Here is a 22,959-nt window from a genome sequence, read left to right on the forward strand (position 1 = left end):
GCTGATGCCAGATTTTTGTAGATGAATCCACCACTGGACTCCCCATATACTTCCTTGGAGTGAGTGGCACCAGAGCCCTGAGCCCTTACAAGACTCCTCCTCCAACCTGACCCAGTACCCCATCATTGTCTCACCTTCTGCACATTTGCTGCCCAATAGTAATGCAACATGTTCGGGAGCACCAACTTCCCACCTCTGCCTTTGCAACAAAGCTCTCTTCATCCTCAGCACCTTCTCTGCCCACACAAATTCCGAAACTAGCGCATCCAACCTCCGGAAAAAGGCCTTGGGGAGAAAAATTATGAGAGACTGAAATACGACAAGAGATTTTAGCACGTTCATCTTCACCACCGGCACCCTCCCCGTCAATATATGTTTTATTAATTAACGGGGTGTGGGCGTCGCTGGTTAGGCCAGCATTTATTGCCCACCTCTAGTTGCCCATCAGAAGGTGGTGGTGAGCTGTCTTCTTGAACCACTGCAGTCCTTGAGGATTAGGTATACCCACTGTGCTGTTAGGAAGGGAGTTCCAGGGTGTAGCACCAGCGACTGTGACCATGCTGCCCACACAACCCAAAGATTTGCAGGGCCACGTTAAATTTCCCCTTAATTGGGGAAAAAAAAGGAATAGAGTCCTTTGAATTTTAAAAAATGTTTCATCTATGCATTGTAGCACAGTGGTTAGTACAGTTGCTTCACAGCTCCAGGATCCCAGGTTCGATTCCCGGCTTGGGTCACTGTCTGTGCGGAGTCTGCACGTTTTCCCTGTGTCTGCGTGGGTTTCCTCCCACAGTCCAAAGATGTGCAGGTTATGTGGATAAGCCATGCTGAACTGCCCTTAGTGTCCAAAAGGGTTGGGTGGGGTGACGGGGATAGGTTACGGTTGTGGTCTCGAGTAGGGTGCTCTTTCCAAGGGCCGGTGAAGACACGATAGGCCGAATATCCTCCTTCTGCACTGTAAATTCTATCATTGTGGCCCACTCGTGCGTTTATCTGGATCCTCAGGAACCAAAACCGCTCCCTCGCCACCTTAAATGGCGGAGCCCCCAGGTTCCCCCGTCGCATTTACCTGAAACACCTCACTTTTCCCTGCATTCAATTTATTTATTTTATTAAAATATTTTTATTAGGGTATTTGCAAGTTTTTATAATAATAACAATGACATAAACATGGTCCAATAAACATTTCCACCCCCATCCCAATCTTCCCACACCCCAACCATAAAACAACAATCCGGCCCCCTCTTTCCCCCCATGGGAATTCTGCATCTGCTGACATTTTAATTTTCCCTGAGAAAGTCAACGAACGGCTGCCACCTCTGGGTGAACCCTACCATTGACCCTCTTAAGGCGAACTTTATTTTCTCGAGACTGAGAAACCCAACCATGTCACTAACCCAGGTCTCTACACTTGGGGGCTTCGAGTCCCTCCACATTAATAAAATCCGTCTTCGGAATACCAGGGAGGCAAAGGCCAGGACATTGGCCTCTTTCGCCCCCTGAACTCCTGGCTCTTCCGACACTCCAGTCCAAAGATCGCCACCTCCGGACTCGGCACCACCTGTGTTTTTAGCACCGTGGACATTGCCTGAGCGAAACCCTGCCAGAACCCACTAAGCTTCGGGCATGCCCAAAACATGTTGACATGAATTGCTGGGCTTCCCGCACACTTGTCCTGTACCCCGAAAAACTTGCTCATCCAAGCCACTGTCATGTGTGCCCGGTGGACTACCTCAAATTGTATTAGGCTAAGCTTGGCACATGATGAGGATGTATTAACCCTGCTTAGGGCATCCGCCCACAGACCCGACTCTATCTCTCCTCTGTGCTCGTCCTCCCACTTGCCCTTAAGCTCCTCCACCAGAGTTTCCTCCACCTCCAAAAGTTCCTGGTGAATATCTGATACCTTCCCCTTTCCCACCCAAGTACTGGAGACTACTCTATCCTGTATCCCCTGTGGCGGGAGCAGCAGAAAGGCCGGAACCTGCTTTCTCAAGAAGTCTCGTACCTGCAAATACCTAAACCCGTTCCCTGCTGGCAATTCAAATTTAGCCGCCAAGGCTTTCAAGCTGGGGAAGCTCCCGTCTATAAATTGATCCTCCATCTTTCTAATTCCTGCCCTTTGCCATCTCCGGAACCCACCATCCAGCTGACTCGGTACAAACCGATGATTATTATAAATCAGGGTCCAAACCGATGCTCCCTCCACTCTCTTATATCTCCTCCACTGCCCCCAGATTCTCAAAGCTGCCACCACCACCGGACTTGTGGAGTATCGGGCCGGCGAGAACGGATGAGGTGCCGTTATCAATGCTCCCAAACTTGTGTCTTTACATGACGCCGCCTCCATCTGTTTCTATACCGGCCCTTCCCCCACTACCCACTTCCTAATCATGGCTATATTAGCCACCCAGTAGTAGTTGCAGAAGTTCGGCAGCGCCAACCCACCCTCCATCTCTCTCCCCCCCCCCGGACTGCGCTCCAGCGACACTTTCTTCTCTCGCGGGGTTTTACCTGCCCACACAAAGCCCGCAATAACGTTATTCACCCACTAGAAAAAGGCCCATGGGACGAAGATGGGGAGGCACTGAAAGACAAACAAATCTGGGGAGGACCATCATGTTCACGGTCTGTACCTTCCCTGCCAGTGATAGCGGGAGCATGTCCCACCTCTTAAACCTATCCCAGCTTGTAGAATAAATGAAAGGGGACTTTAACTCGTGCAGTGCCTCCCATTCCTAGGCCACGAAGATTCCCAGATACCGAAAGCTCTTTCCTACCATTCTAAGCGGCAGCTCTCCCAGTCTTCTCCTGCCCTCTTGCCTGGATCGCGAACATCTCGCTTTTCCCCATGTTCAATTTATATCCCAAAAAATTGCTAAATTTCCCCAGGATTCGCATAACTTCCTCCATCCCCTCCAAAGGGTCTGAAATATACAAGAGCACGTCATCTGCATAAAGCGTGACCCGGTGCTCCACCCCGCCCCGAACCAGCCCTTTCCAGTTCCTAGTGCCATAACCGCATCAGTCAATGAAGCCCTCACCAAACCCAAACCTTCCCAGCGCTTCCTACAAGTAATCCCACTCCACCCGATCAAAACCTTCTCCGCATCCATCGCTACCATCACCTCCACCTCCCCTCCTTCCGAGGCAATCATAATAACATTTAAAAGCCTTGAACATTGGCCTTGAGTTGCCTGCCCTTTACAAATCCCGTCTAGTCTTCCCCTATCGCCCCCGGGACACAATCCTCTATCCTTGTGGCCAGTATCTTAGCCAGCAGTTTGGCGTCCACATTAAGTAGAGAAATTGGCCTGTATAACCCACATTGCTCCAGATCCTTCTCCCGTTTCAGGATCAGTGAAACGGAGGCCTTCAACATTGTTGGGGGGAGGACTCCCTTCTTTCGTGCTTCATTAAATGTCATCACCAGCAGTGGGCTCAATATCTCTGAAAACTTCTTATAGAATTCCACTGGGTAGCCATCCGGCCCCGGGGCCTTGCCTGACTGCATGCCCTCCAGCCCCTCGTTTATTTCCTCAATCTCAATTGGAGCTCCCACCCCTTTCACTAGATCCTCATCAACTCTCTGGAACCTCAACTGATCCAAAAACTGCCTCATCCCCTTCACCCCCGCCAGGGGTTCTGACTCTTACAATTTACTGTAAAAGTCCTTACAGACCTCATTCACCCCCACTGGGTCCAGGGCAGTATTCCTGCCTCTACTCTTTACTCTCCCTATCTCCCTGGCCGCCTCCCTTTTTATGAACTGTTGCGCTAATAGTCTGCTTGCCTTTTCCCCGTACTCATAATTCGCCCCCCTTGCCTTCCTCAACTGTTTCAACGCTTTCCCTGCAGTCAACAGCCCAAACTCCGCCTGTAACCTCCGCTGCTCCCTCAGTAGCCCCGCGTCCGGGGCCTCCGAGTATCTCCTGTCCACCTGGAGTATCTCTTCAACTAACCTATCCCTCTCAGCCCGTTCCGCCTTTTCTCTGTGGGCCCGAAACGAGATTAATTCCCCTCTGATAACTGCCTTCAAAGCTTCTCAAACTGTCGCTGGAGAGACCTCCCCCGTATCATTTGTTTCCAGGTAGTTCTGGATGGACTTGTTTGCCTGCCCACAGATCGCTTCATCCGCTAGCGATCCCACATCCAACCTCCACAGTGGGCGTTGTCCTCTCTCCACACTAACCTGTAGATCCACCCAATGTGGGGCATGATCCGACACTGCAATTGCCGAGTACTCAGTATCAACCACCCCCGGTATTAACGCCCTGCTCAGAACAAAAAAGTCAATGCGAGAGTATACCTTGTGGACATGGGAGAAAAACGAAAACTCCTTTGCCCTTGGCCGTGCAAACCTCCATGGGTCTACTCCCTCCATCTGTTCCATAAACCCTTTCAATTCTTTTGCTGCAGCAAGCATCCTCCCTGTCTTGGATTTTGACCGGTCCAATTCCGGATCAATGACTGTTTTAAAATCCTCCCATAATCAGGTTATGTGACTCTTAAGTCTAGGATCTTACCTAACACCCGCCTCATGAATTCCACATCGTCACAACTTGGAACATGTATGTTCACGAGTACCACCCGCACCCCCTCCAGCTTCCCACTTACCATTATGTACCTACTCCCCATGCCTGACATGATTCTCCCTGCCTCGAATGCCACTTGTTTATTGATCAAGATTGCTACCCCCCTGGTCTTTGAGTCCAGCCTCTGAGTGGAATACGTGGCCAACCCACCCCTTTCTCAATCTAGTCTGGTCTATAACCTTTAAGTGTGTCTCTTGTAACATTGCCATGTCTGCCTTCAGCCCCCTCAAATGCGCAAACATGCGAGCTTTCTTGACCGGCCCATTCAACCCTCTAACATTCCATGTAATCAGTGTGGTCGCCCCCCCCCTCCCCACCGCCGACTATCATCATTCTACATTCAATTTATAACCTGAAAAAGCCCCAAAGCTCTCCAGTAAGCCCATGATTCTGCCTGTACTTTCAAACGGGTCTGATACGAACAATAACAGGTCATTAGTGTACAATGACACCCGGTGCTCTTCTCCCCAGCCCCCCCAACAATCCCCCGCCACTGAACCAAGGCCCGAAGTGCCATTGCCAAAGGCCTAATCGCTAACGAAAACAACAGTGGTTACTCTGGCCTCATCCCCCTTACAACCCAAAATACCTTGAGTTCCGTCATTCGTTCGCACACTTGCCATGTGCAACCAGACCCACCCCACGATCCTCAGTCCAAACCTCCCCAAAATCTCAAACAGATACCTCTCTTAAACCGATCAAAGGCCTTCTCCACGTCCATGGACACTATCACGTTCAACACTAACCCCCCTAATGGGGTCATAATTGCATTCAACAACCTCCTAATATTACTAGAGAGCTGCCTCCCCTTCGCAAAGTCCTTTTGGTCCTCCAAAACCACCTCCAGCACATACACCTCCAACCTTCTCACCGGTACCTTTGCCAGGACTTTCATGTTCGTGTTTCGCAGCCAGATGGGCCTAAAGGACCCGCACTCCAATGGATTTTTCCCCATTTTCGGGATCAGCAAAATCGACGCCTGCACTGATGCCGCAGGCAAATCACTCTTTTCCACTGCTTCACTAAACATGCCCAAAAGGTGGGGGACCAATTTTTGATTTGATTTTAATTATTATTGTCACGTGTATTAGTACACAGTGAAAAATATTTTTCCTTGCATGCTGTACAAACAATGCATACCGTACATAGGGAAGGAAGAAGAGACTGCAGAATATAATGTTACAGTTAAAGCAAAGTGTAGAGAAAAGATCGACTTAATATGAGGTAGGTCCATTCACAAGTCTGATGACAGTAAGGAAGAAGCTGTTCTTGAGTCGGTTGGTACGTGACCTCAAACTTGGGTATCTTTGTCCTGATGGAAGAAGGTGGAAGAGAGTATGTCCGGGGGCGTGGGGTCCTTAATTATGTTGGCTGCCTTTCTGAGGCAGCGAGAATTATAGATGGAGTCAGTGGATGAGAGGCTGGTTTGCATGATGGACTGGGCTACATTCACAACCTTTTGTAGTTTCCTGTGGTCTTGGGCAGAGCAGGCTCCATACCAAGCTGTGATACAACCAGAAAGAATGCTTTCTATGGTGCATCTGTGGAAATTGGTCAAGGTCGTAGCTGACATGCCAAATTTCCTTAGTCTTCTGAGAAAGTAGTCGTTGGGCTTTCTTAACTATAGTGTCGGCATGGGGGGGGGGGGGGGGGGGGGGGGGACCAGGACAGGCTGTTGGTGATCTGTACACCTAAAAACTTGAAGCTCTCGACCCTTTCTACTTTGTTCGCATTGATGTAGACAGGGGCATGTTCTCCACTATGCTTCCTGAAGTCGATGACAGTCTCCTTCATTTTGTTGACATTGAGGGAGAGATTATTGTCGTCGCACCAGTTCACCAGATGCTCTATCTCATTCCTGTACTGTCTCATCAACTCCGTCACGAACTGCTTATAAAATTCCGCTGTGGAGCCATCCAGCCATGACTGCATCATGCCAATCACATCTTTTACCCTAACGATCCCTCCACTGCCTATCCTCTCCGGATCCGACACCAGTCCCTCCTCCCCCCCCGCACCCGACGTCCTCGCAAAATAGCCCATTGCATTTGTTTCCTCCACTCTCAGGCCCACAATTCCCAGATTTTCCTTGGACCTATTTTCCTAGTCCTCGATGATCCAGGAGATCCACCTTTGTTCGCAGCATCTTAAACGTCCCCATGGATCGCCATCTCTGCCTTCATCTACACAATCTAATCACCCTGGTCAGACACCGCCTTCTCCATCTACTGATCTCCTGGATCATCATCCCCTGCACCTCGAGGATCTTCTCCACCCATTCCAAGGTCTCATGAAGAGGTGTCACTGCCCCCTCAATCACCTTAGACCAATTGTTCTGCATTTCCTTGCACTGCTGCCGAATTTTGTCCTTAGTGAAGCTCATCAATTGTTCCATTTGCAGCTTTCCAGTCGAGGCAACCCTTTCCCCGCCGCAATTTTTATAATTGATGCTGCACCACGAGTCTACTCCAACTCTTTAGCCAGGGCTCTCACTGTCTGATGTTGAGTTGGGTAACCCGCAGACATGCCCATCTGGGAGAGACCTTATCCCTCTCCTCACAACATTTCCGCTGAGATTCTTCAGAGATCGGGCAAGAGAGGCCAAAACCAATGCTTTCAAGCAGGAGCTGCCCTGTGTGCGACCACTCACTCCATGGCCGCCATCGGAAGTATTCTCGGGCTTTCATGATAGGATTTGAACTCATTTGGCCCGGCCTCTGGATTACTTATCCAGTAACAATGCTACCATGCCCCAAGTTCATATTCGGTCCAGACATATGGAAGGAAAATCTGCTGTCTACTAATTAAAAATATCTTGCAGAAGAATTCCCATAGTTGAATTTTAATTGTGCTAAATTGGCAGTCTCAATGAGGAAGGTTGGCAGCATGGCTGTGTCTAAAATGGGGAAATTGTCTCATCAGTGCCTTTGAGGTTGGGCTGAAGCAAAACGGGGCTGGTTTAGCACACTGGGGTAAATCGCTGGCTTTTAAAGCAGACCAAGGCAGCGTGGGTTCAATTCCCGTACCAGCCTCCCCGAACAGGTGCCGGAATGTGGCGACTAGGGGCTTTTCACAGTAACTTCATTGAAGCCTACTCGTGACAATAAGCGATTTTCATTTTTCCATTTTTTTTTTCTCAAATTCTTCAGACAGAAAAGAGGAAGCTTTACTCAAAATAATGCTTCATTTGAATTGAGAGTTCACTATGCTGACACCGAATGCTAGAAATGTACAAAGTAGACTTGTCCTCTCCAAAACTAAGAGTGGTACAGCCAAATCTAGACCCCACCCCCGGTTGCCTAGAGGAATACAGGGAAAAAGGAAACAGAAAAAGAAAGCGTACCATAGGCATAAAGAACTAAGCACTACAGATTGCCTAGACGAGTATAGAAAGTGCAGGTCAAAACGGAAGTAAGGAAATCAAAGAGAGCGCATTTAAAACGATTAACAAGTAAAGTTAAAGAAAACCCAGAGGTGTTTAACCAATATATTAATTGTGGTTGGGGAGGGTTTAAACTAATATGGCAGGGGGATGGGAACCTATGCAAGGAGTCAGAGGAGGAGGAAATAAGGACGAAAACAAAAGACAGAAAGGGGAATAAGAAAAGTGTAAGCAGATAAACCAAAAGCCAGATTCAAACAGGGCCACAGTTTTTTTTTAAAATATTGGGAGCGGGACTAGTAATGTTAAAAAGACAATTTAAAGGCTTTGTGCATTCGCAATAAAGTGGATGAACTAGTACATGAACGGGTATGATATCGTCTGCATTACAGTGACATGTCTGCAGGGTAACCAGGGATGGGAACTGAATATCCAGGGGTATTCAGTATTTAGGAAAGACAGACAAAAAGAAAAAGGTGGTTGGCGGGGGGTGGGGGGGGGGGGGCTGGTCAAGGGGGGAAATGAACACAATAGTGAGGGAGGATATTAGTTATGACAATGCAGAACCTATATAGGTAGGGCTGAGGAACAGCAAGCAAAAAACATTAGTGAGCATTATATATAGATCCCCTAAATGCAGTAATCTTGTTGGGAATGACACTAAACAGGTGATTAGAGACTCGTGATAAAAGAAATGCTATAATTATGTGTGATTTTAATCTGCTTATAGATTGGGAAAATCAAATTAGCCACAATATCATAGAGGACAAATTCCTGGAGTGTGCGGGATGGTTTTCTGGATCATTATGTTGAGGAGCTAACTAGAGAACAGGCCATCCTAGACTTGGTACTGTGTAATGAGAACAGAATCATTGGCAGTCTAATTGTGCGAGACCCTTTGAGGATGAGCGACCATAATATGATTACATTTTTCATCAAGGTGGAGAGTGAAGTAGTTGATTCTGAGACACGGGTCCTGAATCTTATCAAAGGAAGCAACGATGTAATGAAGAGGGAGTTGGCTAAGATCAATTGGGGAATATAAGGGATGACAGTGGATAGGCAATTGAAGCATTCAAAAACCGCATGGAGGAACTGCAACAATTGTTTATTCCTGTCTGGTACAAAAGTAAAGCTAGAAAGGTGGCCAATCCATAGCTTACAAGGGAAATTAGGGATTGTTTTCAATCTAAGGAAGTAACATACAAATTGGCCAAGAAAAACAACAGGCCTAAGGATTGGGAGCTGTTTAGAGTTCAGCAAAGAAGGGCAAAGGGATTGATTAAAAAGGGGAAAATAGAGTGTGAAAGTAAGCTTGCAGGGAACATAAAAACTGACTGTAAAAGTTTCTGTAGGTATGTGCAGAGAAAAAGATTGGTGAAGACACATGTAGGTCCCTTACATTCAGAAACGGGAATGTGCAATAGGGGACAAAATAATGGCTGAACCACATACTTTGGTTCTATCTTCATAAATGAGGACACAAATAAAATACCAGAAATGTTGGCGAATGCAGGGTTCAGTGAGAGGGAGGAACTGAAGGTTATCAATATCAGTAGAGAAATGGTGTTGGTGAAATTGATGGTTGAAGGCTGATAAATCCCCAGGGCCTGATGATCTACATCCCAGGGTACTGAAGGAGATGGTTCCAGAAATAATGGATGCATTGGTGGTCATCTACCAGGATTCTATTGATTGTACAACAGATCTTGCAGATTGGTGGGTGGCTAATGTAATTACTATTTAAAAAGGGAGGTAGAGAGAAAGCAGGGAATTATGGACCAGTAAGTCTGACGTCAGAAGTGGTACAAATTCTGGAATCCATTGTCAAAGGTTTTATAGCAGAGTCCTTAGAAAACAGTGGTAGGATCGGACAGAGTCAGCATGGATTTATGAAGGGAAAATCATGCTTGACAAATCTATTGGAATTCTTTGAGGATGTAACTAGTAAAATTGATGAAAGGGAGCCAGTGGATGTGGTGTTTTTGAATTTTCAGAAGGCTTTTGACAAAGTCCCGCATAAAAGATTAGAAGGTAAAATTGAAGGTAAATAGAATTAGGGGTAATGTATTGAGATGGATAGAAAACTGGTTGGCAGGCAGGAAACAAAGAGTAGGAATTAACGGGTCTTTTTCAGATTGTCAGGCAGTGACTAGGAGGTACCGGAGGGATCGGTGTTAGGACCCCAGCTATTCACAATATATATTAATGATTTTGATGAGGGAACAAAATGTCATATCTCCAGATTTTCAGAAGACACCAAGTTGTGTGGGCGGGTGAGCTGTGAAGAAGATGCAGAGATCCTTCAGTGTGACTTCGACTAATTGAGTGAGTGGGCAAATATGACAGACAGATACGGTATAATTTGGATAAATGCGAGGTTATCCACTTTAGTAGCAAAAACAAGAAGGCAGACTATTATCTGAATGGCCATAAATTAGGAGATAGGAACATGCAGTGAGACCTGGGTGCCCTTGTACACCAGTCACTGAAGGTAAGTATGGAGGTGCAGCAGATGGTAAAGTAGGCAAATGGTATGCCGGCCTTCATTGCGAGAGGATTCAAATAGAGGAGCAGGGATGTCTTGCTGCAAGTATACAGGACCTTTCTGAGGCCACACCTGAAATATTGTGTTCAGGTTTCATCTCCTTATTTGAGGAAGGATGTTCTTGCTCTAGAGAGAGTGCAGCGAAGGTTTACCAGACTGATTCCTGGGATGGTAGGACTGACATACGAGGAGAGATTGAATCGGTTAGGATTGTATTTGCTGGATTCAGAAGAATATGGGGGATCTCGGCGAAACCCATAAAATTTTAACATGACTGGACAGGGTAGATGCCAGAAGGAATTTCCCGATGGTGGGTGTGTCCAGAACCAGTCTGAGGATACAGGGTCGACCATTTAGGACAGAGATGAGGAGATATTTCTTCAACAAGAGAGTGGTGAACCTGTGGAATTCGTAACCACAGGAAGTAGTTAAATCCAAAACATTGTATGGTTTCAAGAAGCAGTTAGATATAGCACTTGGGGCGAAGGGGATCAAAGGATATGGGGAAAGCGGGATTAGGCTATTGAGTTGGATGATGATCATAATGAATGGCGGAGTGGGCTGGAAGGACTGAATGGCCTTCTCCTGCTCCTATTTTATCAATGTTTCTAAAATGTTAGTTGAGGAAAAAGTGGGACCTATCAGAGATGAAGTGTGTAGGTGCAGAGGCTGTGGGGAGGGTTTTAAACTAATATTTTGTCTCCGTGTTTAGAAAGGAGATGCAGATAGAGTAGTCCAGGAGGAATACTTAGATACTGAATGGGATAATTATAAAGAAAGTGGAAATATTTGAAGGACTGAAATCTTTGAAGGTTGATAAGTCACCAGGGCCAGATGGATTGTTTCCACAGCTACTGAAGGAGGTCAAGGAGACTAGAAAGGGCACCTGGGTGTCCTGGGGCTGGCATGGACAAGATGGGCCGAATGATGACCTTGTGCGCTGTAACTTTTCTATGAAAACTTCTACCTCATATAAAGGCAAACTTTCTTTTTTTTAATATTTCTTTATTCTCCTTTTTCACATTTTCTCCCCAATTTACACCCACCAACAATAAACAATAATCAGTAACAAATATGTCAATCCCCATATCAATAACAACGATCCCATCCTCCCACCAACTTCCCTGCCCTATCCCTCACCTGCACAATTTCCCTTGCCGCTGCTTCCCTCCGGAGCTGACCTGATAACATACCTTATCTCCATGTCCGTAAACTGCACCCCTTGCTCATCTCAGTTGGCGCACCGCCTTCATTGTAGACAGTCGGTCAAAACTCACCTATAGTTCCTTCCTCTTTTTTCCAGCTTTGCTGGGTCCCCATCCTCTGCATAACTCCTATCTACCTCCAACATCTCATCTATTACCCTCTGCCGCTCTAAGCTCTCCTCTTTGGCAAACTCTTTCTTTTAGGCACAATTTCCATCATCTTGAACAAATGTTTTTGGGAAAAGTTCTTCAGGACTTAAAAACCAAGATCAATAGCATGTATCCAATTGAGGACATTTTAGACTGTCACAAAATAATATAATAACGAGTTTAAATCTGTTTGTGTGATCTATATTGTATATTGGTTTGTTTCAGATGTGTAATCAACAACAGGAGGACGATAAAAACAGTAAATGGGTCAGCCAGGAACGACAGAAAACTTTGGATAGGCTCCGAAACTTTAAACAGGTCAGGAGAGCATGAACTTGGAGAAACATTTGACTATATTGCACCCTTCCACGAAGGCACCCCTAATTTTCAGATTTTTGAGTGGTAACACAGCTGATAAAATAGTTGGTAAATGTAAAGTTTTAATTATGTATAATCTATATTCTCTCCACACACCACTGAAGCGGACTAATCCCATTGTTCATCTGAGATTGAAAAGCAAAAGAGACTTCTATTGCTGACTTTTGAACTCTGGTGTCTTTGTGCGCTCCTACTCTGGCAAAGCTTGTTTTGGTTTATTCTTTCATGGTACATGGGTGTCGCCGGGCAGTCCAGAATTGTTATCTGTCTCTAATTGCTATTGAAAAGATAGTGGTGAGGTGCCTTCTTAAACTGCTGCAGACCATCTGATGTAGATGCCCCCACGATACTGTTTCAAAATTTTGACTGACAGTGAAGGAGCGGCAATATGATTCCATGTCAGGATGGTTGTGGCATGAAGGATAACTTGGAGGTGGTGGTGTTCCTTTGTATTGTTCACCTTGTCCATCTAGGTGGTAGCAGTAACAGACTTGGAAAGTGGTAGAGGTAGGAGGTTTGGAAGGTGCAGTCCGAGGAGACACTGCAATTTCCTGCAATGCATCTTTGAGATGATACATGTTACTGCACCCTGTCAGTGGTAAAATGAATGTTTAAGATGGAATGTTTTCTTGGGTGCTGTTTGAGCTGCACTTATTCATGTAAGTGGAGAGTATTACATCACACTCCCGAATTGTGCCACCCTAGTTGGTGCAAGGGCTTTGGAAGTCAGGAGATAAATTACTCGCCACGGAATTTCCAGCCTCTGACCTTGTTGGATGTTTTTAAGGCAAAGATAGACTTTTGAACAGTAAAGGAATTGAGGGTTATGGTGAGCGGATGGGTAAGTGGAGCTGAGTCCACAAAAAGATCAGCCATGATCTTGTTGAATGGTGCAGCAGGCTCAAGGAGCCAGGTGGCCTATTCCTGCTCCTAGTTCTTGTGTTCTTATGACCTGTTGTAGCAAGGGCTCCTTCTTGCCACATTTGATCAAATGCTGTCGCTCTCAACTCTTGAGGAAATTTCAGAGGTGCAAAAATTATAGAACAGTTATGCTGAGGGACTAATAATCCAAATATAGAAAGGGATTTTAGTTGTGTAAAGGGCAGAGAAGGGCATGAGTTCTTGGAGTGTGTTCATGAGAATTTTCTACAGCTGTGTGTTTCTAGGCAGAACGGTATCACAGTAGTTACCTCTGTTGCTTCACAGCGACAGGGACCCAGGTTCGATTCCCAGCTCGGGCCATTGTCTGCATGCAGTCTGCGTGTTCTCCCCATGTCTGCGTGGGTTTTCTGCAAGTGCTCCAGTTTCCTCCCACAAAGTCCCGAAAGACGTGCTTGTTAGGTGAATTGGACATTCTGAATTCTCCCTCCGTGTACTTGAACAGGTGTCGGAGTGTGGTATTTTCACAGTAACTTCATTGCAGTGTTAATGCCTACTTGTGACACTAATAAAGATTTTTATTATTAGTCCACTGAGAAAGGCGATACTGCTAGACCTGGTTCTTGGGAAGAGGTAGGTCAAGTAGATCAAGTATCTGTGGGAGAGCAATTAGGCGTCAGTGATTATTGTATCGTAAGGTTTATAGGATGACTATGGAAATGGACTGAACAATCTAGAGTAAGACAAATTAACTGGGGAAAGCAAACTTTAATGGGGTAAGAGCAGATTTGGGCTGAATAAAGGATCAGGGCTGGACAAACAACATGCAGGGATCTTGTTTCTTTTGGCTGAGGGGTCTGGAACAAGGTGTCAAAGTCTTGGGATACAGGATAGGTCATTTAGGATTCACATGAGGATGAACATCTTCACTCAATGCGGTGGACCTGTGGAATTCTACCACAAAAGGCTATGGTGGCCAAGTCACTGAACATATTTAAGAAGGATATATGAAATGAAAATCGATTATTGTCACGAGTAGGCTTCAATGAAGTTACTGTGAAAAGCCCCTAGTCACCACATTCCGGCGCCTGTCCGGGGAGGCTGGTACGGGAATCGAACCGTGCTGCTGGCCTGCTTGGTCTGCTTTAAAAGCCAGCGATTTAGCCTGGTGAGCTAAACCAGCCCCTAGGTTTCTAGATTTTAACAGTGTCAAAGGGAATGGGGAGAGTGCAGGTGTATGGTGTTAAGATAGAGGATCAGCCATGGTCGTATTGAATGGTGGAGCAGGCCCGAAGGGCTGAATGGTCTACTCTTATTTTCTATGTTTCTAAATTGGAGTCAAAGGTTGGCAGGAAAACTGTAGCTGAACAATGGGCTACTGTCAAAGAAGAAATGGTTCGGGCATAGTCAAGAGAAAGGAGGAAAAGGAAATTTAGAGCTCCTTGGATGACAATGGAGATGGAAATTACTATAAAGAAGAAAAAGTGTGCTTATGACATGTAGAACATACAATTGAGAACCAAAGTTCAGATGGGAGGTAAAAAGCAAATAAAAGAACCTAAGAGAGAGTATGAAAAGAGATTGACAGCTAACATAAAAAGGAATCCCAAATTCTTCCTTAAGAATATAAAATAGTAAAAGGGTGGCAAAGAGGGCTAATTAAGGACCAAAAGGGGGAATTGTGCATGGAGGCAGGGGGCATGGCTGAAAGATTAAATGAATACTTTACCAAGAAAGGAGATGTTACCCAGGCCATGGTGAAAGAGGAGGAAATTCAGTCACCAGAAGTGTTTGAAATTGAAGAGGAGGAGGTATTGGATCGGGTGTCTATTTAAAGTGAACAAGGCAATAGGACCAGATGAGATGTATCCAAGGATAATGAAGGAAGTGAAGAGTAGAAATTACAGAGACACTGGCCATAGTTTTACAGTTTTCCTTAGACTTTGGGGGTGGTTCCAGAGGACTGGAAAGTTGCAAACTTTACAACCGTGTTCAAAAAAGAGTGTAAGATAAAGCCACCAATTAAAAACCATAAAAGGGACAGTGGTAACGTGATAGACGTCAAGTGACAGGAAACAGAGAGTGATGGTTAATTTTTTTGGGCTAGAGGAATGTTTGTAGTGGAGTTCTCCAGGAGCCTTTATTAGAACCTTGCTTTTCCTGATATATATTAATGGTCTAGTGTGCCGAATGGAGGCTTTTAGGAATATTGGATTCTAAATATTAGGCAGTTAAGGATTTAAAGTCTGGGGTTAGAGTGTGATTGACTGCAGTTGTCCTGTTTTTATTCTATTTTGTCGGTCCTGGGAGCTTTTAGCAGCCCAAAGGTGAAATTGACAGAGAGATGTGTTTTTCAGCCTGGGCTAATGTACTGTGGCTTGACTGGGGACAGTTTGTGGAGAGTTAATTTGTTTTTCGGCTTGGGGAGATGATGACATTGCTGGGTGGAGCTGAGAGATTCAGAGAGAGATTTTAAGAAAGCTTTTGGGAGGAGAGTTCAGGTCTGATCTGGCTACCAGTGTCCACAAGTAAAGGCAGTTTTCTTTCCCGTAAGATAGTTTAAAAAAGAGTAATAATATTTTAAGGAGAGCAGTCTTGCCTGAAGACAAGGAAGAGGCTGAAACAACCAGTTAAAGCAGCTATTGGAAGATATTCAGACAAAATCTGCAGGGGTTCTAACCATGGCCCAAATCTGCTCTGCAAAGCAAGTATTACTCTTGCGCCCTGCTGATTTTTAAGCTGTATGTTTGCGAACTGTATGTTTCTTGTCGTTTAATGGGGACTTGAGTAGTAGTATTAAGTGATAATTACAAGCTGTTCTTTTTGGGTGTGAAGTTCGAGTTTAATATTATATTCATAATAAAGTTTTGTTTTAAAATACCAAAGCCCTATTTTTTCATGCAATCCCCCTAGACCGAATCATTATTTATGCGCAGGGCAAAAAGTATGTGTGAGTGCCCAGGGAAAGTAATACTCCTCTGGTGAGGCTGGTGTATGGATCAGCGGACAAAAAGTGCCACAAGAAAGGGAGAGCAGCTGGAGCAAGAGGATTTTTGTGTTGCGCCACAGCTGACCCGTTGACCACTGGGCAGAACAGACCCTTTGCCCTCCGCCATCCGAACCTGTGGCACACCTCGAAGACTCTCCTGCTCCAACAGTACAGTTCCCTTCTTCTCGACCCACTCCTAGTTCGTGGCTCCATCCACCAGCCACACCAGAGGAGCTACACCTTCTTCTAGCACTCCTACACCTCTTTCCATCCAAAGATTTCACCCCTCAGATGGTGAAAGGACAAAAAAACTCCACCTTGAGTGGGAGCTACCACATGTGCAACCGCTTACCTCATGGCCGCCACCGGAAGTCGTTCATTGATTTCTTCAAGGAGAATTGAGGGGCCAGCAAGGGGGAGGGGGTGGTAAAAGGGTTAAAATGGGGAAGGTGGGATGTGGTGGGCTGTTGGTATGGGGGGTTTGGAGATCTGTGGTTGTTTGTTGGGTTGATGTGTTGGTCCTCTGATATTCTGTGTGTGAAAAGCCTTGAATAAAAATATATATTTTTAAAAGAGCTAGCTTAGACCATAAGACCATAAGACATAGGAGCGGAAGTAAGGCCATTCGGCCCATCGAGTCCACTCCACCATTCAATCATGGTTGATTTCAACTCCATTTACCCGCTCTCTCCCCAAGCTTAACTGGACATTCATTGCTGTTCATGGAGCTTGCTGTGTGAAAAATGACTACTATGTTCACCTATGTTACAACAGTGAATCCCATGTTTCCTGGAGCACTTTTCACTCCTGTGAATTGTGATGAGTTTTTAATGCAAGTTTTATCATGTCAAAGGCATCTTAAAAATATAAGTTGTTCTCTTATGTATGCTCTATTACAGTTATTACATGCATCTATTTTGTTCATCTTTTAGAAGTACCCTGGGCAAGTTGTACTTAAATCCACAAGACTACGCTTCACCAATGTCAGAAGAAAAGATAATACAGGTTCAGTGGCCTGTGCTAGCAAAGACCAAACACACACACTTCCAGGAACATTGCAAGTACAAGAAAGAGCTGAGGGAGAAACCTCACTTGTAGAGAAGGAAACAAAATTCATTGGAGCAGCAGAATTGAGAGCCACAGCACAACAACAGGAATGTGTTTCTTTACAGTCGGGAGATGATGCCACCCCTGAACTGCTGCAGCCCATTTCACTTCCAGGCCCCTGTAGTGAAGAGTTCAGTAACATTGATATAGTTCCTCCACCACCTCCACCCCCTTTACCCCCTCCTCCCCCTCCACCAGTGTCAGTTTGTGAAGAATCACCCGATGCCCAGCAACAAGCAGAGAAATCTGCTCAGTCAGGTGATGGCAAAGAAATATCGCAATCTGTCAGTTCACCCACACCTCAGTTATTCGACAGCAAGCAGCTATTAAATGCCAGAAAAAAGTTAAAGAAAACTGTATCAAGTGATGAAAAACAAAGAGGTAAATATTTGTTTTCATAGCTTAAAATGTTTTTTTCTTAATGTTTAATTTAAATATTTATTATCTCAAGATTATGCACCAATGAAAGTTTGAAAATGAAAAATCATTTACAATTGTTTACAGATAATGCAGTCGAAGGGTAAACTTTCATAACGGAACCATTAGAATAGATGGCATTGAGGTGCGTAGGGAAGAAGTGTTGGCAATTCTGGACAAGGTGAAAATAGATAAGTCCCCGGGGCCTGATGGGATTTATCCTAGGATTCTCTGGGAAGCCAGGGAAGAGATTGCTGAGCCTTTGGCTTTGATTTTTATGTCATCATTGGCTACAGGAATAGTGCCAGAGGACTGGAGGATAGCAAATGTGGTCCCTTTGTTCAAGAAGGGGAGTAGAGATAACCCCGGTAACTATAGGCCGGTGAGCCTCACGTCTGTTGTGGGTAAAGTCTTGGAGAGGAGTATAAGAGATACGATTTATAATCATCTAGATAGGAATAATATGATTAGGGATAGTCAGCATGGTTTTGTGAAGGGTCGATCATGCCTCACAAACCTTATCGAGTTCTTTGAGAAGGTGACTGAACAGGTAGACGAGGGTAGAGCAGTTGATGTGGTGTATATGGATTTCAGTAAAGCGTTTGATAAGGTTCCCCACGGTCGTCTATTGCAGAAAATACGGAGGCTGGGGATTGAGGGTGATTTAGAGATGTGGATCAGAAATTGGCTAGTTGAAAGAAGACAGAGGGTGGTGGTTGATGGCAAATGTTCAGAATGGAGTTCAGTTACGAGTGGCGTACCACAAGGATCTGTTCTGGGGCCGTTGCTGTTTGTCATTTTTATAAATGACCTAGAGGAGGGCACAGAAGGTTGGGTGAGTAAATTTGCAGACGACACTAAAGTCGGTGGAGTTGTCGACAGTGTGGAAGGATGTTGCAGGTTACAGAGGGACATAGATAAGCTGCAGAGCTGGGCTGAGAGGTGGCAAATGGAGTTTAATGTAGAGAAGTGTGAGGTGATTCACTTTGGAAAGAATAACAGGAACGTGGAATATTTGGCTAATGGTAAAATTCTTAGCAGTGTGGATGAGCAGAGGGATCTCAGTGTCCATGTACATAGATCCCTGAAAGTTGCCATCCAGGTTGATAGGGTTGTGAAGAAGGCCTATGGTGTGTTGGCCTTTATTGGTAGAGGGATTGAGTTCCGGAGCCATGAGGTCATGTTGCAGCTGTACAAAACTCTGGTACGGCCGCATTTGGAGTATTGCGTACAGTTCTGGTCGCCTCATTATAGGAAGGACGTGGAAGCTTTGGAACGGGTGCAGAGGAGATTTACCAGGATGTTGCCTGGTATGGAGGGAAAATCTTATGAGGAAAGGCTGATGGACTTGAGGTTGTTTTCATTAGAGAGAAGAAGGTTAAGAGGTGACTTAATAGAGGCATACAAAATGATCAGAGGGTTACATAGGGTGGACAGTGAGAGCCTTCTCCCGTGGATGGAGGTGGCTAACACGAGCGGACATAGCCTTAAATTGAGGGGTAATAGATATAGGACAGACGTCAGAGGTAGGTTTTTTACGCAAAGAGTGGTGAGGCCGTGGAATGCCCTACCTGCAACAGTAGTGAACTCGCCAACATTGAGGGCATTTAAAAGTTTATTGGATAAGCATATGGATGATAATGGCATAGTGTAGGTTAGATGGCCTTTAGTTTTTGACTTCCCATGTCGGTGCAACATCGTGGGCCGAAGGGCCTGTACTGCGCTGTATCGTTCTATGTTTTATAACCAGCTTGTACTGTTGTCATTTCTCAATTCATTTTAGTTTGAAAATATATTTATTCAAGTTTTTGATTTTTTACCATTTTAAATCACAGCACAGGAAAGAAAATACACCAAACCCCCCCCCCCCCCCCCCCCCCACCCCGTAACGTCAACCAAGCACCTCAGCACCCCACTTTGTCCCGCTTAATAGCTCACGGTAACCAGCTCCTTGAAAAACAAACCCCATCTCTTATGGGACCCCTCACTCACCCCCTTCAAAGCATATTTCACCTTTTCCAGATACAAAAATTCTATTTGATCCTCCAGCCACACTGAGGCGCATTGTGGAGCTGCTGACCTCTACCCCAAAGGGACCAACCTGCGAGCAATCAGCGAAGCGATGGCTAAAACATCAGGCCCCGCTCCCGTCTGCAACTCAGGCAAGTCTGACATCCCAAATATGGCACTCTGGAGACTAAGCTCCAATTCCACAAGCAAGACCCCTGACAGAAGAACGACCTCCAAAATTTCTCCAATTTAGGGCACGACCAGAACCTATGCGCATGATTGGCTGGGCCCCTCCCACACCACTCACAAGTATCCATCACACTTTCAAACATCTGGCTCATCCTCGACTTCGTCAGGTGCGCCTTATACTACCGTTAGTAGTATCAACTCCAGCCTCGCACATGAGGTTGAGGCATTCACCCTCTGCAGCACCTCACACCACAACTCCTCCTCCAAAGCCATCCCCAGCTCTTACTCTTAATCTTAACCCCCTCCAGAGATGCCATATTCGCTTCCAAAATCCTCCCATAGATCGCCGAGATAATACCCCCTCCCCCACACAGACACACCTACCCCCATCAGCGACAGCGTTCCCCCCCCCCCCCCCAAACAATGAGGAGGGTGGTGCCACCAGAAAGGGTGGAAAGATATTTTTCACGAAATCCCGCACCTGCATAAACCTGAAAACGTCCCACTGCCGCGAGATCACAAACTTCTCCCCCAACTCTTACAAACTCTTACAAACCGTCCTCTTAGAAATAGGTCCTTCATTTCCATCACCCCTCGCTCCTCCCATCCCCGAAACCTAGCATCCATCCTCGCTGGCTCAAACCCATGATTCCCTCGGATTGACATTAACTTCGATCCCGCCTCTAACCTAAAGTGCTGCCAAAATTGCCTCCATATTTTCAACTCGATTCCCCAAGTATTTCCCTGGGGCAAACTGGAGGGACGCCGATGCCAGCGGCTGCAACCCTGACCCCTTACAAGAGCCTGCCTCCATCCTCACCCATATCCTCTGGCTCCCTACTCCAACACTGCACCTTCTATGCATTCGCTGCCCAAAAATAATACATAAGGTTTGGAAGGGCCAGGCCCCTTGACTGTTGCCCTCTCTGAAGCACTGTCCTCCTAATCCTGGCACCTTATCTGCCCACACAAAAGGAAAAATGAACCATTCCACCTCCATTAAAAATATATTTTCGGCAAAAAAGACCGGTAGACACTGAAATTAAAAGAAAAACCGCAGCAAAATATTCATCTTAACCACCTGCACCAGGCCTACCAACGATTGTGGAAGGCTGTCCCACCTTGATAAATCTGCCTTCACCCTACCCATAAGACTGGTAAAATTCAACTTATGGAACCTGGCCCCAATCCCAAGACACCTGCAAGCCCAAGTACCTAAAGTGGCAACCCCCCCCCCCCAAACCTACCCCCTAAACCTGGAGAAGATACCACAAAACACTCACTCTGTTCCAAATTTAACAGCCTGAAAAAGCTCCAAATCTCCTAAGCAACCCCATTATATCCTCCATCGAAGAGCCTGGGTTGGAGATATGCAAAAATAGATCATCAGCATACAGGGACACCCGCTATGGCCAAGAACTCTATTGCCAACGCAAACAGGCGGAGGGGACATGGGGCAACCCGGCCTCGTTCCTCTATTTAACGGAAAGTACCCTGAATTCACCTCATTCATACATACACTCACCTTCAGTTTCTTGTACAGCAGTTTAACCCATGCCACAAACTTGGGGCTGGACTCGATCCCAAATCTTTCCCAACACCACAAATAAATACCTCCACCCCACCCGATCAAGCGTCTTCTCCGCATCCAGCACCACCTCCAGCTCCCTCCCATTCAACAGAAGCTGTACGTTCGACGACAAATGCCTGCCATTATGAAACCTGTCTGATCCTCCCCAATCACCTTCGGGCGACACTCTTCCAACCTAAGCACCAGCACCTTAGCCAAAATCTTGGCCCACTCTCCACCGGGTCCTTATCCTTTATAGCAGCAATGAAACGGGTGCCTGTCCCATCATCTTTGGCAGCACTCCTCAGGCATCTCCACCAACAGCGGTGGCAGCTTTTCCAAAAGCTTTTAATAAAACTCCACTGGGAAACCATTCGGCTCAGGTGCCTTACCCGCTGGCATTGACCCTATTGCTACCTGCCTCGCTCATCCCCGCTGTCTCTTCCAACCCTGCCCCCTCCTTCCCTCCTACATAAGGACAGTCCAACAGCCCAAAATATTCCCTCATGCCTAACTCATCCTCCAGAGGCTCCGATCTAAACAACTTTTTATAAAACTCCTCAAATGCCTTATTCACCTGCTCCAGTGCCCACCAACACCCTTGCCCCATCCCCAAACGGAACAATCTCCCTCGCAACTGCCTGCTGGCGTAGCTGTAGCCAGCAAATGGCTCCCCACACTTATTCACAGCCCCCTTCGCCCGCCTCAACAGCCAAACCGCCTTTCCTATGGGCAGAAGGTCTTACCTGTAATTCCTTTCTCCTCACCAGAAGATCTGAAGTAGGATTCACCCCATACTTTCCATCCGCCTCTGGAATTTCCTCAACCAGCTGCTCCTCTCTTACTTCCCTGTCCACCTGAGCCTTAAACAAAATGATCTGTGGTTTAAAATGTGACTACTTTCTTTCACTGGTACTTTGTAATGATGCTACTTGCCCATATATACATTGAAAAGTACCCGATTCTGATAAGACTGGGATTGTTCTTGTCAGTTGGCTTGAGACAAGAAGCTAGCTGAGTGCTGGAATTGGGTAGCACATTGACCAAAATAGAGTTTAAGAGGTAATGCGTTGTTAAGGACCGCTGTTTCATTGAAAGAGAGTGAGCTAACAGGAAAAGTTCAGATTATCTATCACCATCCCTGCTCAGCAAATCTGTATTGTTGCACATTTGATCACTGGGTATTGGTTGTGTCACTGTAGAGGCAGCACGGGAGCACGGTGGTTAGCACTGTTGCTTCACAGCTCCAGGGTCCCAGGTTCGATTCCCGGTTTGGATCACTGTCTGTGCGGAGTCTGCACGTTCTCCCCGTGTCTGCGTGGGTTTCCTCCCACAGTCCAAAGATGTGCTTGTTAGGTGAATGGGACATTCTGAATTCTCCCTCGGTGTACTCGAGCGAGCACTGGAGTGTGGCGACTGGAGGCTTTTCATAGTAACTTCATTGCAGTGTTAATGTAAGCCTACATGTGACAATAAAGAAGATTATTATTATTAGAGGCTGCAACTTCTTTATGCATCGTTTTAGAATGCTTGCTCAGTG

At 46.0% G+C, this 22,959-nt stretch overlaps 1 protein-coding gene across 1 annotated transcript in view; it reads left to right on the forward strand.

Moving 5' to 3' along the window:
- Window positions 1-22,959, forward strand: part of jmy (junction mediating and regulatory protein, p53 cofactor) — a 178,882-nt gene that overhangs the window by 151,556 nt on the left and 4,367 nt on the right. The window contains exons 8-9 of the mRNA XM_038805564.1: window positions 12,106-12,198; window positions 17,059-17,614. Coding sequence (XP_038661492.1) covers window positions 12,106-12,198; window positions 17,059-17,614 — 649 coding nt within the window. The remainder of the gene's footprint in view (window positions 1-12,105; window positions 12,199-17,058; window positions 17,615-22,959) is intronic.

Source organism: Scyliorhinus canicula, chromosome 8, assembly GCF_902713615.1.
Source record: "Scyliorhinus canicula chromosome 8, sScyCan1.1, whole genome shotgun sequence".
NCBI classification, from domain to species: domain Eukaryota; kingdom Metazoa; phylum Chordata; class Chondrichthyes; order Carcharhiniformes; family Scyliorhinidae; genus Scyliorhinus; species Scyliorhinus canicula.